Genomic DNA, 14,384 nt, shown 5'->3' on the forward strand with positions numbered 1-14,384 from the left:
GGATAACACATTTGGCAGCAAGTAGTGTAGGTTTATGGTGCTATTGTGCAGCACAGTATGCTTTTTCAGAAGTCTGTATGGATCTTCTGCATCACTGGAAAATGTCATTTTTGCTTACCCTTTGTGAGGAAAGTATGCGTTCTAGCTTCTTGCAAAGGAGCTGTATATGCAAAGAAATCGAAATTGAATTATTGTCTGTCTCTGCTGTGTTGGATATTACAAACAATAATTATCACTTTCATTTAAAACATCCTTTTCCCAAGTCAATCCTACTCCTCTAAACAAGTGCAACAGTAGAGTGCCTCGGCAAGGCAGGGATGGATGTAGATATCTTGTGTAATTCGGTTTAATTGACTCTGAGTGCCAAGTCTATATCTGAAGCAGGATCACTGGCATTCAGTTAAATTGACTGCTGTGCCCAAAAGATATTAGATCATATACAGCTCTTCCTCTTTGGTGAAGTCCCATAATTTTATTATTTTTTTCCTCTAGGATTCACACAGCAATGCAACCCATGGTTGACTCAAGTTTACAATAAAAATGTGGGATCAGGATGAAATTTGAACTTATGGTTCAAATGCCCACTGCTGCAAAATCCTTTGCAATCTGCCAACAATAATGCTGATATTATCAAGCATTATGGCCAGTGCTCTTCTTACATGAATGAGATATCCCCATGGAAAACATATGCCTGCAATAGATCTGATATGTAGTGCTCACAGAAGATGTGTTGTGGTTTCGATTTCTTTACCCACACTCTTATTTTTTATATATATCTATCTTTAAGCTAGATCAGTGATAGGGGAGTTCTCATACCGTGGAAGGGATATCCAGTACAAAATGCCTGTAGGTTGCCTGCCAATTGTTCTGGACTCTTTTTCACTTTTTCCACAGCAAAATGGGTTGAAGCAGTGATGACTTAACAGTGATACAGATGCCTTTCTTAGATCTCAAATTTATGGAAATGCTATCATTGTTGTAAGGTGTAGGAAAAGCACAGAGAATGTGCAGGTACAGTTATCCAGTTATGTGGTCTTAGAAAAATATAATCCATGAGAATGACTGTCCACTACATGAAACGGTGTGTCCCCTAGGCAACTACTTTGAATGAATGCTCAGCTGATGTAAGGACTGATGTAAGGACATGATTCTATGACTTCTGTATTTTCCGTAGCCTCCAAAATTACCTCCTTCGTGAGTTGTCTCCTGCTTTTGTGTTAAGATTAGTAAGTTCTGGAGAAAGTGAGAACGATCTCAAAGCTCTCATCTCAAGCCTCAAAACCATAAAAAGTCTCCAGCTTTAAATAACAAGCTTCAATACTTCAGAAAGGTTAAACATGCAAAACAGTTTACAACAGCAACAGCATGAGCCATTGCATTATATTTTGGAGTATGGTTCATTTTCTATTACAATTGCTTCTCTAGCAGGAGAAATAAGAAGTGGCAATTTATTGAAACTTGGTAGGAAAAACAACCCATACAAACTTCCTTGTAACAATGTACGTACAGACAGGAGCCATTGGCTTTATATTTTTTCCTATAAAAGGGGAAAATCTGGGATTAGGAAGAATGAATCCTGAGTTTTGCTGCTGAATTGTGAGCACTCCATTGTGATTATAGGAATACAACCTGGCTGTTGTGTAGTTTGGCTGTTTTAAAAACCAATGCTAAATTTGGCCAACCTGGTATTGAAACTCCTATTTGGCAAACTGTATGTTCTTCTAAAAAGTCCCTCACAGGCTGGCGGGACTGGAAATTAATCCTCCTCTATATGCAGATGGCCCTTCAGGCTTCAGAATTTCTATGTACACAGATTATCTCTGCTAAGAACAAGCATCTTTGTTACCTTGCACCTCAGTTTTCAGACACATGTAATTGGGACAGTGGTGCACCATCTCCAAGAGCTTTTGCAATGTCTGCTGAGACCTACTGGTGGGACAGTGAAGGGGCCATGTTTTTGTCTGCATGGTGCCAATGCCTAAAGGCACCAAAAGGTTTGAGAACTGTTATACACCATATTCTTGCTGAGATATGAGGAAAACACAATGAAAAAAGACACTGTTCATCCTAACATGGCTCGAGTTGTGTGCACTCCAAAGTGAAGAGGACTGCTGATGTTCAGCATCTGACACCAAACATCTGCAGTTTCAATCCTGCATGGTATGGACTAAGGCTGTAGGATTCACTGCCATGATCTTTCTTCCTTCTTTTTCATGTAGCATGGGACTCAGTTCTTTGCCCTTTGTGGGACTTGGAGACTTTCCATGGTTTAATGTAAAAAAAGGCTGTTGCTAAAGGAGCACACTCATGCAGTTCACTTTGAAGATGTGGAAGCAGCATGTGTATATATGTGTCTCCTTCCAAGGTGTGTCCCCCAGCTGCCGGATGCCCTCACTTTCCTGGATTTCCCTTTGAAACAGTTTGTGATTATAGGCACCCAATTAGCGGCATCTCTAACACAGCCCCTGCAGGCAGTGCAGGCAGCATCAAAAGGAATCGCAGCAAGGCTCATAGTGCCAGTGGAGGATTGAGAGGTTGGCTGTGCTTTGGTACTTATTCAGAGCCGGGACTCCAAATAATGTGCTTTTTGAAGGAGGGCTCACAGGAAGAACAGCACCTTTTCCCTAGTTGGACATGAACAATGTCAAAGCCTTTTATTCATTCAGTGTTCTTGCGTGTTCTCACTAATTATCTCAACTACTATGCAGGGAAAAGGGCTGAATAGCAAAAGCCTGCATTGTTCCACATGTAGGTGTGTATATGAGTATATTACTCTTGCAATCAGGAGCAAGTCTTTTTAAGAGATCATGAGTTTGAATGATAAAATACTTCTCAATATGATTTCACTGTGGGAAGAGTTAAGACTGCGTGAATTATCCTGTGTGTATTTTCATAGTCAGTAAAATGGCTTCATTTTATAAGTAACTTCCACTGCGGTCTTCCTGTGGGATTATTTTTTTACGACTTTAATGTTTGGATGTTTTAAATGTATTCTCACTTTTAGTTAACTATAGCAAATGTTTTGGTCTTGGAAAAGTCACAACACTGTGGAAGACCCAAAGTCTTCACCTGTGGACTGTATGGTAACTTGATAGTAGAGTTTCATTGTCAGCTTAATTCCAGACTTTTAGTAAAAGCATGTTTTTCTGTTGTTGGAACAGCCCAGGCAGTTTATAGTACATATAAGCCAAAACCTCTGCATACATGCAGTTAGAGTCACAGAATCTGTTTATCAGTTTCAGAGAAGGAATGAAGAGGAGGCAGAATTTAAGGTAACAAAGAATTCTGAAATGTGCCGATGGGGAGGGTTTAAAAAAAAAACAAAACCAAAAGGGGTAGGAATACCAAAGATTGTTGAAAGAAGAAAGGATTGGGACAGTTTACAAGAATAATTTTGCATATGCATCTTATGAAACATCCCCTCATGGCCCTCTGATTTCAGAAGTGATATAGCAGGCCCCCTTTCCTCCCTACCCAACTGCCAATCCATCCAACTACAATTAATGTCAATGCATTAAACTTGTCACCAAGGAATTTCATTTTGATATATATTTACTGACTGACTAAACTTGGATGGTATGGTTATCGTTTCCTTTACTATCATTTTTCATAATTACTTACTCTTAAGAGTAATTAGCAGTTGTAATTCATTCACAAAAAAACTTTGCAGTCTGATGACATCTCCTTGTCCAAGCCTATGGAGTGAGCCCAGCTGTGTCAGCAGGATGAAACACTTCAGAACAAAAATACACAAACACTGAGCTGTAAATGAAATGAACCTGAATGTGCTGAATGTGCCATGCTACTTTCCTTACTGGACACCCATACTGAACTCATTAGCAAACAATGCTGATCCCAGACAAACTAGAGATATTTCATTCTGGAGGCTGTCTGGATGCCCATAGCTTCTTCTGTGCCAAGGGCTAATGATACAGCATAGAGTGCATGCAGAGTCTAAACTCAAAGTGTGTTTGCCATGCTGCCATCCCACAGACTGTAAACAGTTCCCATGCCCCCTGATTCTCCAAATCATGCCCAGGTCTAGTCAAAGTGACCTGACTTGGCTAGCCTTGAGCATGCCATTAATTGAAAAATGTAAGTGACTGATGGTTAGCCCAAGATTTCCTGACTTGATACAAGCACCTGAGCTAGACGAAGTATAAACTCAATGCAGGGGGTAGCATCCCCCTCTGAGTAATGCTAAAAAAATAAATAAATAATTGTATTTATGCTCTCAAAAACAGAGGAAGTACCTCAGGTTTTGGGTTTTGTAATTTCTAAGCCAGGAATTGTGTGAACATGTAACCAGGCTGGCACTAGCAAGCATCCCCAAAGACCTCAGGCATTAATAATAACTAAATCTTAGTGGAGAGCCACAAAATGTGACTGATTGATACTAGCACAGAATGAAAAAGATGATGAAATGGTATTTTGATAACTGACTGTGGACATTATTACAGACGTTCTTGGTGATAATGACTTGCTACAGTAGGAAGCAAGCTATTGGCACAGCAGGATGCTAGTAAGAGATTACAGGCATATTGTGGCCAAAGGAAACAGTGTAAAGTTAGTCAGTGTGTCACATTAAAAAAGAGACCCTTTATGTTTATGTGAGGTCTTCTATCAGCTAACAGTGAGTGTCAAGGGCATTGTTGATCCGTTCCTTACAGTTGTGATACCCGTGCAGCAATTTCTGGTACTGGACAAGATGTAAAAGGACCTTCCACAGAACTAAAGTGAAATACAACTACAGTGTCCTGGGAAAGAAATGTTATTTCAAATGAAAATCACAGGTCTTTAAATGCAAACATGCTATAGATTCAATCAAAAGTAATTCTATATGCATATCATGTATATATCAATAAGTGCATGACAGCTCTTTTAAGCACTTACATTGCTTACTCATTGCATTGTATTTTTAGGCAATTTCATGATGGAGATTCATTGACAGCAAAAATGGCAAAAAGTTTATGGAAACGTCAGGCAGAACTGAATGTATGACTGTATAAAAAGTCATTGCAATAGACAGCTATTCCAACAAAGGCGCATTGTTGCATGTGCAGAAAGAAGCTTGTCCGTGTTTGACAGCAACTAAACCTCTCCCCTAGTATTAAAGAAAGGGCACCCAGTGACTCAAGATTATCCTATAGGCACTTGGACTGTAGATGACTTTGTCTGAAATACTTTCTCCTTTTCAAGCACTGGCTCTAGGGAAAGTTTCTGGATAAAGTGGCTTATATCCATCCTTTTCCTAAAGACAGTTAAATCTTTGATCCACAACAACAGCAATTAATATGGAGAGCTCATATATGACTTCAACCCCTAGTTCTAGAGGTACCTCTCAAGCGTTTTCTTTTCCTCTCAGAAATGGAGAAGACGTGGATATGCAAGGTTCAGGAGGCTCGTACCTATTGACCCTCAAGGTCCAGAGCACTCCCAAGGAAGACAGAGGAACTGAGGCTCTGTTTTTCCAAGGTCTGAGTATGTCGTCTCACGCCTTTTCCGTGCCTTCATTCAGAGCAGCAGATACTTGGCAATTCTGAACTTACATTTCCGTATCTGCAGAAGCACTTAAGAATTTTGCATATGCAGAAACTGTCAACTGCAAATCTGCTGTCTCTTGCTAGTTGTATTTTAGAACTGTGCCTAATGGGCACACATTCTGGGTGAGCTAACTTGAAGTATAGAGGTGACACACACTAGCAGTTTTGATTAGGGCCATGTTAGCAGCTTTTCTCCTGCCATGTTTTATGGGGATTCCATCTTTCACAATGTAAGAAGATGGTGCTATTGATCAGTGCCTAGAGGGTTTCCTAGCATAAGAACAACTCAGTTATGCTGTGTCAGCCCAGCTCCTTTATAAAGTTTGTCATTTAGCAGTAGTACTGGTTAGAAAACACATGCATACATGCTCTGGGGTCAGAGTCAGAAGCCAAAGGCAACCTGGAGAGGAGGCACCAGTTCTCATGGAAGAACACATACTCACCAACTGTTGAAGTCACCTATTTAACACAGCTGTCATAATTACTAATAATTTTATTACATTATTACTTTCCAGGGAACAAGAATCTTTTACTGTGTGTTGATGCAATTTGTTGCAAAAATGGAGTTTGCTTCCTCCCTCTGTGGTCTCAGTGATCTCTGTCTGGCATTTCTTAGTTCTTATTCACACATCTCTGTTCCTTTGTGGTTCTCTCTGTTGCTCTGTAGCTCCCTCTGCATTAGAGCAGCATGCCAAAAAGAGAGATGAGCCCTTTGCATTTAGCAGCACAAAAGCATTTACCTTTCTTACCACTTAGCAGAAATTACCTGTAGCATTGAGCTACTGAGCTCCATGTGACTGGAGAGTACAGGATTCAGATCTCAGTGAGATTCTTGCAAAATCTGTCCTTGCTTATTTATTCTGGGGCTTTGTTCTACAGGTCATGTGTGACAGACATGTGTGAGTGCCCGGTCCATAAGAATTGCTACTGCGAGTCATTCTTGGCCTATGCTCGCGCCTGCCAGCGGGAAGGGCTGAGAGTACACTGGATACCTGAGCAGCACTGTGCAGGTAAGCATTCTGCAACTTCCCCCTTGTAACCCAGTGCTTAGGTTAACAGGCTCTTTTGCTGGTGGAGGAGGTTCATAAATGAACTTGCTAGGACACTGAACTATCAAATATTAAATATGTTTATTTTGTTGGAAATCTGGTCACTGTTAATGTCATCTAGCACAATTTTATATACTTTCAGAAAGAAATGCATGCCTTTTTTCTATTAGGATCATTACACATTTGGTTGCAGGTTTTGTTTGAATTCTTTTGACCTACTGCTAAATCACAGCTGTAGTTCCCTAGACAACATATATGTATGGTTGCAAAAGGTTCAACAAGGGAAGAAGAAAGAATATCTTTAATGGGAATATCAAAATGCAGATGTGCATTAATCATGTACTTGGACCAAATTCTGCATGCAATTAGGACTGCATTAATTGAAAGTAATTGTAAGTAATTGTTTCCATGAGAAGTGGTCACATGTGGTCATCGTCACTTGAGGTAAAATGCAATATTGCAGATGAATTTTTCCCCCGATGACGATCTCAGTAATTTAGGATGCACTATAATGGCCTTGGTTTGCCTAGAAATGTATTCAGATTTATGTAAGGCAATTTGAGTTGGAGAAATGTGAGAGAAGGATACTCAGTGCTGGTCAAAGAGCACTCTGTGGTCGATTTTGGTAATTGTCTGTGGCTCAGGGTCTACTCTCTCATCTTCAATTTCCTTTCCTGTTGAAGACACAGTATCAGGAATGGGTGAGTGACAGAGCAAATTACATTTGATTGACTGTTCCCGAAAGGCTCATATTTTCTTATGACAGAACAGAATAATCCAAACAAGGTGTCAGTAAGTGAAAGCACTGTTCAAGGATGTGGTTTCAGCACTAATAACATAAGCAATTTTAATCTATTGATACAGTAGCAAATACATGCAGAGCTTGAATTGAGCAGCCTGACTTCTCTTTCTTTTGTTTTGTTTTGTGTTGTTTTGTTGCCGTTTTTCTCCTCTCCTCTCCTCTCCTCTCCTCTCCTCTCCTCTCCTCTCCTCTCCTCTCCTCTCCTCTCCTCTCCTCTCCTCTCCTCTCCTCTCCTCTCCTCTCCTCTCCTCTCCTCTCCTCTCCTCTCCTCTCCTCTCCTCTCCTCTCCTCTCCTCTCCTCTCGTCTCCTCTCTTCCCATCCCCTCCCCTTATCTTCACCAAGCACTTCAGAAAAAGACCTCACTGTTGCAGATGCTGTAAAATGAATAAAAACTCCGGCACTTGCTTTAAGGAGTTTGTAAAAGTGTTGGCATATCATGACTTCACTAATGGAGCCCTCTTTGCACATTTTTTTCTGGTTTTTTTTTTTTTTTTTTTTTTTTTTTTTTTTTACCAAGGTCAAAAAAAGTTCTCGAGAGAACATTAAGAAGGAATTTAAACATACATCTTCCATTAGAGTTAATGAAAGAATTTCGTAAATGCATCTGAATTTTTAAACCTCGGTGCAGACTTATAGAGAGGAAGGGGAAATCTTATTAATCAGAAAATATGGACTAGCTATATGTGGTCAAATACCCTCAAAACACTTTAGCATCCAGTGTCAAGCAGTACAGTGTTCTATACTGAGTTGTATGGTAAGCATTAAATTAAATAAAGTGCATCCACTGCATCTGTAAAATGCATCCTTATGTTACCTACAACCAACACCAAGATTTAATTCTTTAATTTACCTTTTTATTCTGCAAAGTCGTAGTTACAATTATTATGTCCTAATTATGGATGAAAGTTTTTGAGTATGAAACAATATACCCATAATAAAAAGTTAGCATTCTGTGACTTTCATTTCCTTTTTGACATTTCATAGCTGGTGGGGTACCTGGAAGAGCTGTGTTCTGATGGAAATTGAGTATATTTATTAGTAAAGTTAGGTTTTAATTATTCTATTGTGTGTTATAAAACCAGTTCTTGTGTGGTTGCCAGTTCCTATACATTTACTGCTGTACACTTAGCTCATTTTTATGATCTTTAGAAAGCTTGTGTTGTCTGGACAGCCAGCCAAACAGGATGCTCAGGAGGCTGAATTTCCTACATGCTCTTCCTCCTCCCTCAGTTCAACAGTGTATCCTCCTCTAAGGCCTTGGCAAAATATTTGAGTGCTAAGCTTGCTGGCCTTTGGGGCTTTCTTGGTAAAGGGAATGCTAGTTGTTGCCTAGCATGGACATGACTACACAGAATAAGCACACAGGAACTGTAAGAGAGTGCTAAGTGCACATCGTAGCACTGATACTCTGCGATGTTCTAACAGCCTCACAAAACTGAATGATTTTCTGCTTTCATCCCTATGTGAAAGAGGAGGATGAGGCTATACCTGATTTTGACTATTCTCTCCTGGGTCTCCTCCCTTCTGCTGTAGAATTTTCTTTCCAGTCACTCCTTTTCCCTTCTTCAATTTGCTTTTCTTTAAATGATTTTATTCTGTATGTGTCAGAGTGAGAAAGGCTATTCTAACTTTTCAGTGGAAACTTCTTAAGCACTGAAAGTTGAAAAGACCAGCACAAGTATCATGAGTTTAGTGCCCAGACTTGTTGCTGAACATCAAGCACCACCAGGGATATCTAAATTGAAAGTTCTTTGAAATACCTTGAAAGCCCAAATTGTACAGCATCAACAGAAGAAGGTGCAAAAATAGTAGCTCAGAAATTTCTATGGAAACATATCAACTGGGTATCATCCTTTAAGGGAAGCCTTCAGCAGTTCTATGTTAGGTATTTTGAATGTTGTGTTGGGTAATAAAAATTCATCCTAAATAATTACATCCATGTCTACAAAAAGCAGGTGCTAACAGACACAAACCTTCTCTTTGAAAGGGCCAGACTAGCTAGAATAAACCAGCTTGTCTGAAACTCATACAGCCTTATTAGGCAGGGTTTATTTTAGCTCAGAGAAGAGAAGACTCTGGGGAGTCCTTATTGTGGCCTCCCAGTACTTGAAGGGAGTGTATAAACAGGAGGGGGAACAACTGTTTATGAGGGTGGAGAGTGATGGGACAAGGGGGAATGTTCTTAAGCTGAGACAGGGGAGATTTAGGTTAGATATTAGAAGGAAGATTTTCATTTTGACAGTTGTGGCACACTGGAACAGGTTGCCCAGAGAGGTTACGGAGGCACTCGAGGCCAGGCTGGATGTGGCTCTGGGCAGCCTGGTCCAGTGCTTGGTGGCCCTGCCCACAGCAGGGAGGTTGAAACTGGATGATCTTTGAGGCCTTTCTCAACCCAGGCCATTCTATGATTCTGTGATTATGAGTTCAGGCACAGTGCCATATCTGTGTGACTGTATGGCTTGTGGACAGGAACCAGGTATCATCCTGCCAGCTCAGAACGTGGTTGAAGGAAGCTCAAATTTGTCATGCCAAACACAGCTTCTAGAAGAGTAGAAAGATTCTATTGGGACTGGTAACATTGCAAAATGTAGTATTATTAGTAATTTTTGTACTTTCTTTCTTTTCTTTTTTCTTTTTTTGGTGGTGCACTGAAGGGGTTACCACTAACAGAACTTAGCTCTTTAAGAGAGGAATTTACCTCAAAAGATGGGTGTAAATGCATCACTTGTGTTTTCCATGTTTATATGGCACTGATTCATTTCAGCAGTCCCTGGGAAGCCTGCTGCAGGATGCCTTTATTTTTAATGTTTAAACTGTTGATGAAGTGGAATGTTCTAGATCAATCACACCACACGTTAACAACCAAAGCACTCAACAATAAAAAGCCATCCAGGGAACTTAAACAACAGCCATTGTACTCTTTGGATTTTTCCCTTGACGGTAAGCTAGTAACACCATTATGAAGTGACTAGAGCAGAGAAAAAAGCCATTATATCTTCTACATGGCATCTCAAGCAGAAGGAGGTGTCTGTGATGCAAGAGGGAATCTATCCATGCGTAGCAGAGATGGGGAGTACTTAGGGGTACCACCACTACTGATGGCAGCCTGTAATATATTCTTTTTACTTTAGGGCAGAGAGGAGTAAGTGATAAAGAGACCTTGAGCCAATTTTCCTCAAACCTCCTGGCTAAGGCACCAAACATAGCTCAGGTGGAACAAATGGGCTAGATGCTACAACTGTAAAGCTTTGTGGGTTGTATACAGCCTAAAAACTTAAGATCACAGACCCTTTAAATGAACTCATGTTGTGCTTTGAACATCTTGGTCTACACAATTAATGCATTTACAAAATGTATTAACAAATACATTTGCAAAGCTTCTGGAAGTTCTGTGCATTTCTGTTTCCACTCCACTAAAAATTTAATCTCTTTTCTTAACACACTATGAAAATGCAGAGTTTGCAGTTAATCTAGCTTTTTACTCTTTGCTCAATTGCTGCTTGCATGCTCTTCCAACCTTCTAAATTTCCCCTTTAGTTTAAATTTCATTCTAATTTTTGATTTTGCTTATTCCCTTCTTCAGTGCACACAGAAGTTATGCAGAGCAAGATAGAAATGCGTAGCTAGAAGTCCCCAGAATATATATACGACAAGCAGAATAAGCTTATAATCTCAAATACTGCTGGATTTTCCCAATTTATTCTAGAATGATATCCAATAAAAGGTATCTCTTGAGTAAGACTTCCACCATCCTTCCTGGTATTCTCTTAAGACTTCAGTATTTTAGTCAGGTTTTCTTTTTTTTTCCACTTTCCTGCATTTTTTCTCACTGTGAATAATGTCAGTGCTATAGTGACACTCTAAGGCAATTCTGCACATCAAAACAACATTTCTGGTCCATATCAGAACTGTTCTTTAACAAAATCTGAACCCCCAGTCTCTCTCAAAATTGAAGAAATCTTTCTAAAGCAACCATCTCTCTGTAAATAGCGAGAGATGTTTCTGGAGCCTGTTGCCATCTATAAACTATTTTCTCAGTACTTGTTTTTGCCATCAGCACAGCTGTTAGAAAGAATAACAGGCTTTTATTCACTATTGAACCATGCATTATTCTCCATACTAAAAAGGCAGGATATAAAATGTTAAGAGTTTAAATATTGATCTGGTGGGCTTAGAGTGCTTTTAGCTGAAACCTCAGTGGTCTTTTATGTTGGAAATCCATTGAACTGTCAACTACATAAATCAATAGAGAGATACTGGAATCATTAAGTATGAGAATCTTCATTCTCAGTGTTCCCTTGGTAGAATATCATGAAGGACGGAAATCACTGATTTATATGTGTGTGTGTATATATATATATATGTATAAGAAATGGAACTGCTGAATTAACAGCATTGTTTTGATATGCTGCAACATGCAATATTGAAAGTATAATCTTAGAAAGTCTATTGTGATGAATGACTACCTTTTCTTCCTGTAAGACTGGAAGTGGTAACTGTCTAGCCATGTAAATGTTTCAGGAATCTTTGATAAAAGGTATTATATATAACAAATATGTAAACAATGTTAAGCATTAAATACAAAACACGCTTCTGCTTCTAGACAGAAACCTTGGCAAACTGCCTTTTTCTTTACATCTGCTCTGTTATGTCACGTTGCATTTCAGGCAGTGGAATTTCTTTATAAGTAACTTTTCTTCTAGGTTTTAGATGCCCTCAATAGAAAGCAAGCAACCTAACCAGCAGAATGTTCCTTGTGTGACTTTGTGTAATGTGCATCTTTTGTTTCTTTTGACTTTTCAGCAACCCAGTGTAAACACGGTGCAGTTTATGACACCTGTGGTCCAGGATGTGTCAAAACATGTGATAACTGGAATGAGATTGGCCCATGCAACAAGCCCTGCATTGCAGGATGCCACTGTCCAGCAAATTTAGTTCTTCACAGAGGAAGATGCATCAAGCCAGTCCTATGTCCTCAGCGATGACATCTGTTCTCTCTCCAAGGACACTAATGCGGGTGTCGCTGACCTTTCTGATGCTCACTGACAGCAAAGGACTGCAGCTGTTCATGTGCAGGTTCTGCAAAGTACAGCTCTACTTACAGAGTGTAAATATGCTCCTGTGTGTATTCGTGTGTTTATGCATACACACACGGCCCCAACAAAGATATATAAATGTATACTGTGTGTATGTAGATACATATATCTACACACAAGTGCCCTAAACATAAGTACAACCCATATATTTATATACATGTACACACACACAGATATACGTCATTTCTATATATCATAGAAGGATGAATTATTATATGTATATTTTTTGCTATAAAGTTTATGTATTATTACTTCTAAAACCCTTATCTGTAAGTCATTGTATAAATAAACCAGGTGTTTTTAATATAATATAGCGGCATGAAAAGATTGGGTGACTTTGCCATTGCATGAGTTTATCGTTTCCAAGGAAACTTTTCTAAAGCTGCAGCATTGCCAGACTGGATTAGTTTCAACACAGAACCCGGATTTACAGTTGTACGGGAAACACATTTCTCTGGAGATGGAGGGTTTATCTGGGAATATTTCACGCATACCTTAGAGCTGCATAGTGATTGGTGACAGAGCTTAATCACTCAGAGAAAGCTCAGGATCGGCTTTTACGCCTTATTGAAATCACTGTGCAAAAGGATTTCCAGCGCTGACTGGCCGTGTGCCAGAGGAAAGAGATTTCTTTTTGGAATGGCACCAAAGAGACAGGGGGCCAGATTTGCAGAAGTGTTCAGCACCCAGCAGCCTGCTTTGAAAACCTGACCACTTCCCAATTCATATCCTAAAACCCCGTTTATGTTGTTGTGCTTGGCGGTAGCCATGAATATACAATAAGGAGCTCGAAGAAAACACTCACGCACATTTTAGCCCCTCTAGCATGTTCTAAACTGCTGGGCTTGTTTCATATTTCCCCCCCAAATGTTCTGCAGAAAGCAAATCCCACAGTGAATTGGATTTTTTTATTTCGGTGTGCCTTAAAACATGAAATAATACCGGGTTTAATAACTAATTTAATATATTGGCACGGCTAAGAAGAAAGACAAATTCCCCTTTCCAAAAGAAAAAGAGAGAATGTCAGATGCTAATTAGAGAACTGCAGTTTATTTCCTTACTGGTCTTTCTTACCAGTTTAAGAACATGTGGGCTCTGTGAAGTTTGCACGACTTTTGAAGTGTCCCAGGGGAGAAGCAGTAATATGGGGTTTCATTAGAAACTGTTTAAAAAGCCGTACAGCTTTCTCAAGTCTGAAGGGAGGAGTGTATTTTTCTTTCACTGGAAAGCCTCCTGTAGAACCTGATGGCACGTTCTCCAGAGAAGACAGAAATCTTTGGGCATCTGATTGAAATCTGTAATGAAGTAATTTGCACCCACACAGCTACTTCCATTATGCCGTTCAAAACTGCACACTGTAATGCTGTAATGCTTTGAACAATTTTCTCCTTTAAGTCACCCTCCTTTGCAAGGTCTGAGTTTGCAGTGAGTGAGTGGGTGCAATGCATCTGAGTTATACAGCTTTCTGCAGTCCTGTCCTGGAGGAGGATGCCGTGTGAGCACGGGTAGGGTGCTCACTATTCACTATCCACACTATCCAAAACGCTGTACCACCATAGTGTTACAAAGAGCTGGGCAAATAATGCCAGGAGCATTCCATGGATGTCTATCCAAATTTGAATAAAATCAGCTTGCTCTTTTTATGTCCCATTTTGTGTTTCTTTTCTTGGAACAATCAGATAATTCGGTGTTACTGGCAGAGGGGTTTCAAAGCCACATACACAAACATGCTGGAAAGCAGAACTGCAAATGTGCAGATCTCGTCAGAGCAGGAAACTCAGAGGGCTTTATGTGGCTCATGTGATAACTGAATAGTGAAGCTGAAATGCAGAACAATTGCAATTGGTCCGTAGAGTTAAAACATAAAGTGGTGGTCATTAAAATAATTTAAAG

General features: G+C 39.8%; 1 protein-coding gene across 6 annotated transcripts in view; it reads left to right on the forward strand.

Moving 5' to 3' along the window:
• BMPER (BMP binding endothelial regulator) overlaps positions 1 to 12,800 on the forward strand; it is a 141,848-nt gene extending 129,048 nt beyond the window's left edge. For all 6 annotated transcript variants that reach the window (XR_014943492.1, XR_014943493.1, XM_085540008.1 and 3 more), the window contains 2 exons: positions 6,423 to 6,553; positions 12,199 to 12,800. Coding sequence is in view for 4 of the 6 variants with exons in the window: in XM_085540008.1 (XP_085396134.1) it covers positions 6,423 to 6,553; positions 12,199 to 12,380 (313 nt within the window). In the remaining 2 variants the exon portion in view is untranslated. The remainder of the gene's footprint in view (positions 1 to 6,422; positions 6,554 to 12,198) is intronic.
• The last annotated feature ends 1,584 nt before the right edge of the window (positions 12,801 to 14,384 follow it).

Source organism: Coturnix japonica, chromosome 2 (assembly GCF_054131305.1).
Source record: "Coturnix japonica strain WE chromosome 2, WE-NBRP24, whole genome shotgun sequence".
NCBI classification, from domain to species: domain Eukaryota; kingdom Metazoa; phylum Chordata; class Aves; order Galliformes; family Phasianidae; genus Coturnix; species Coturnix japonica.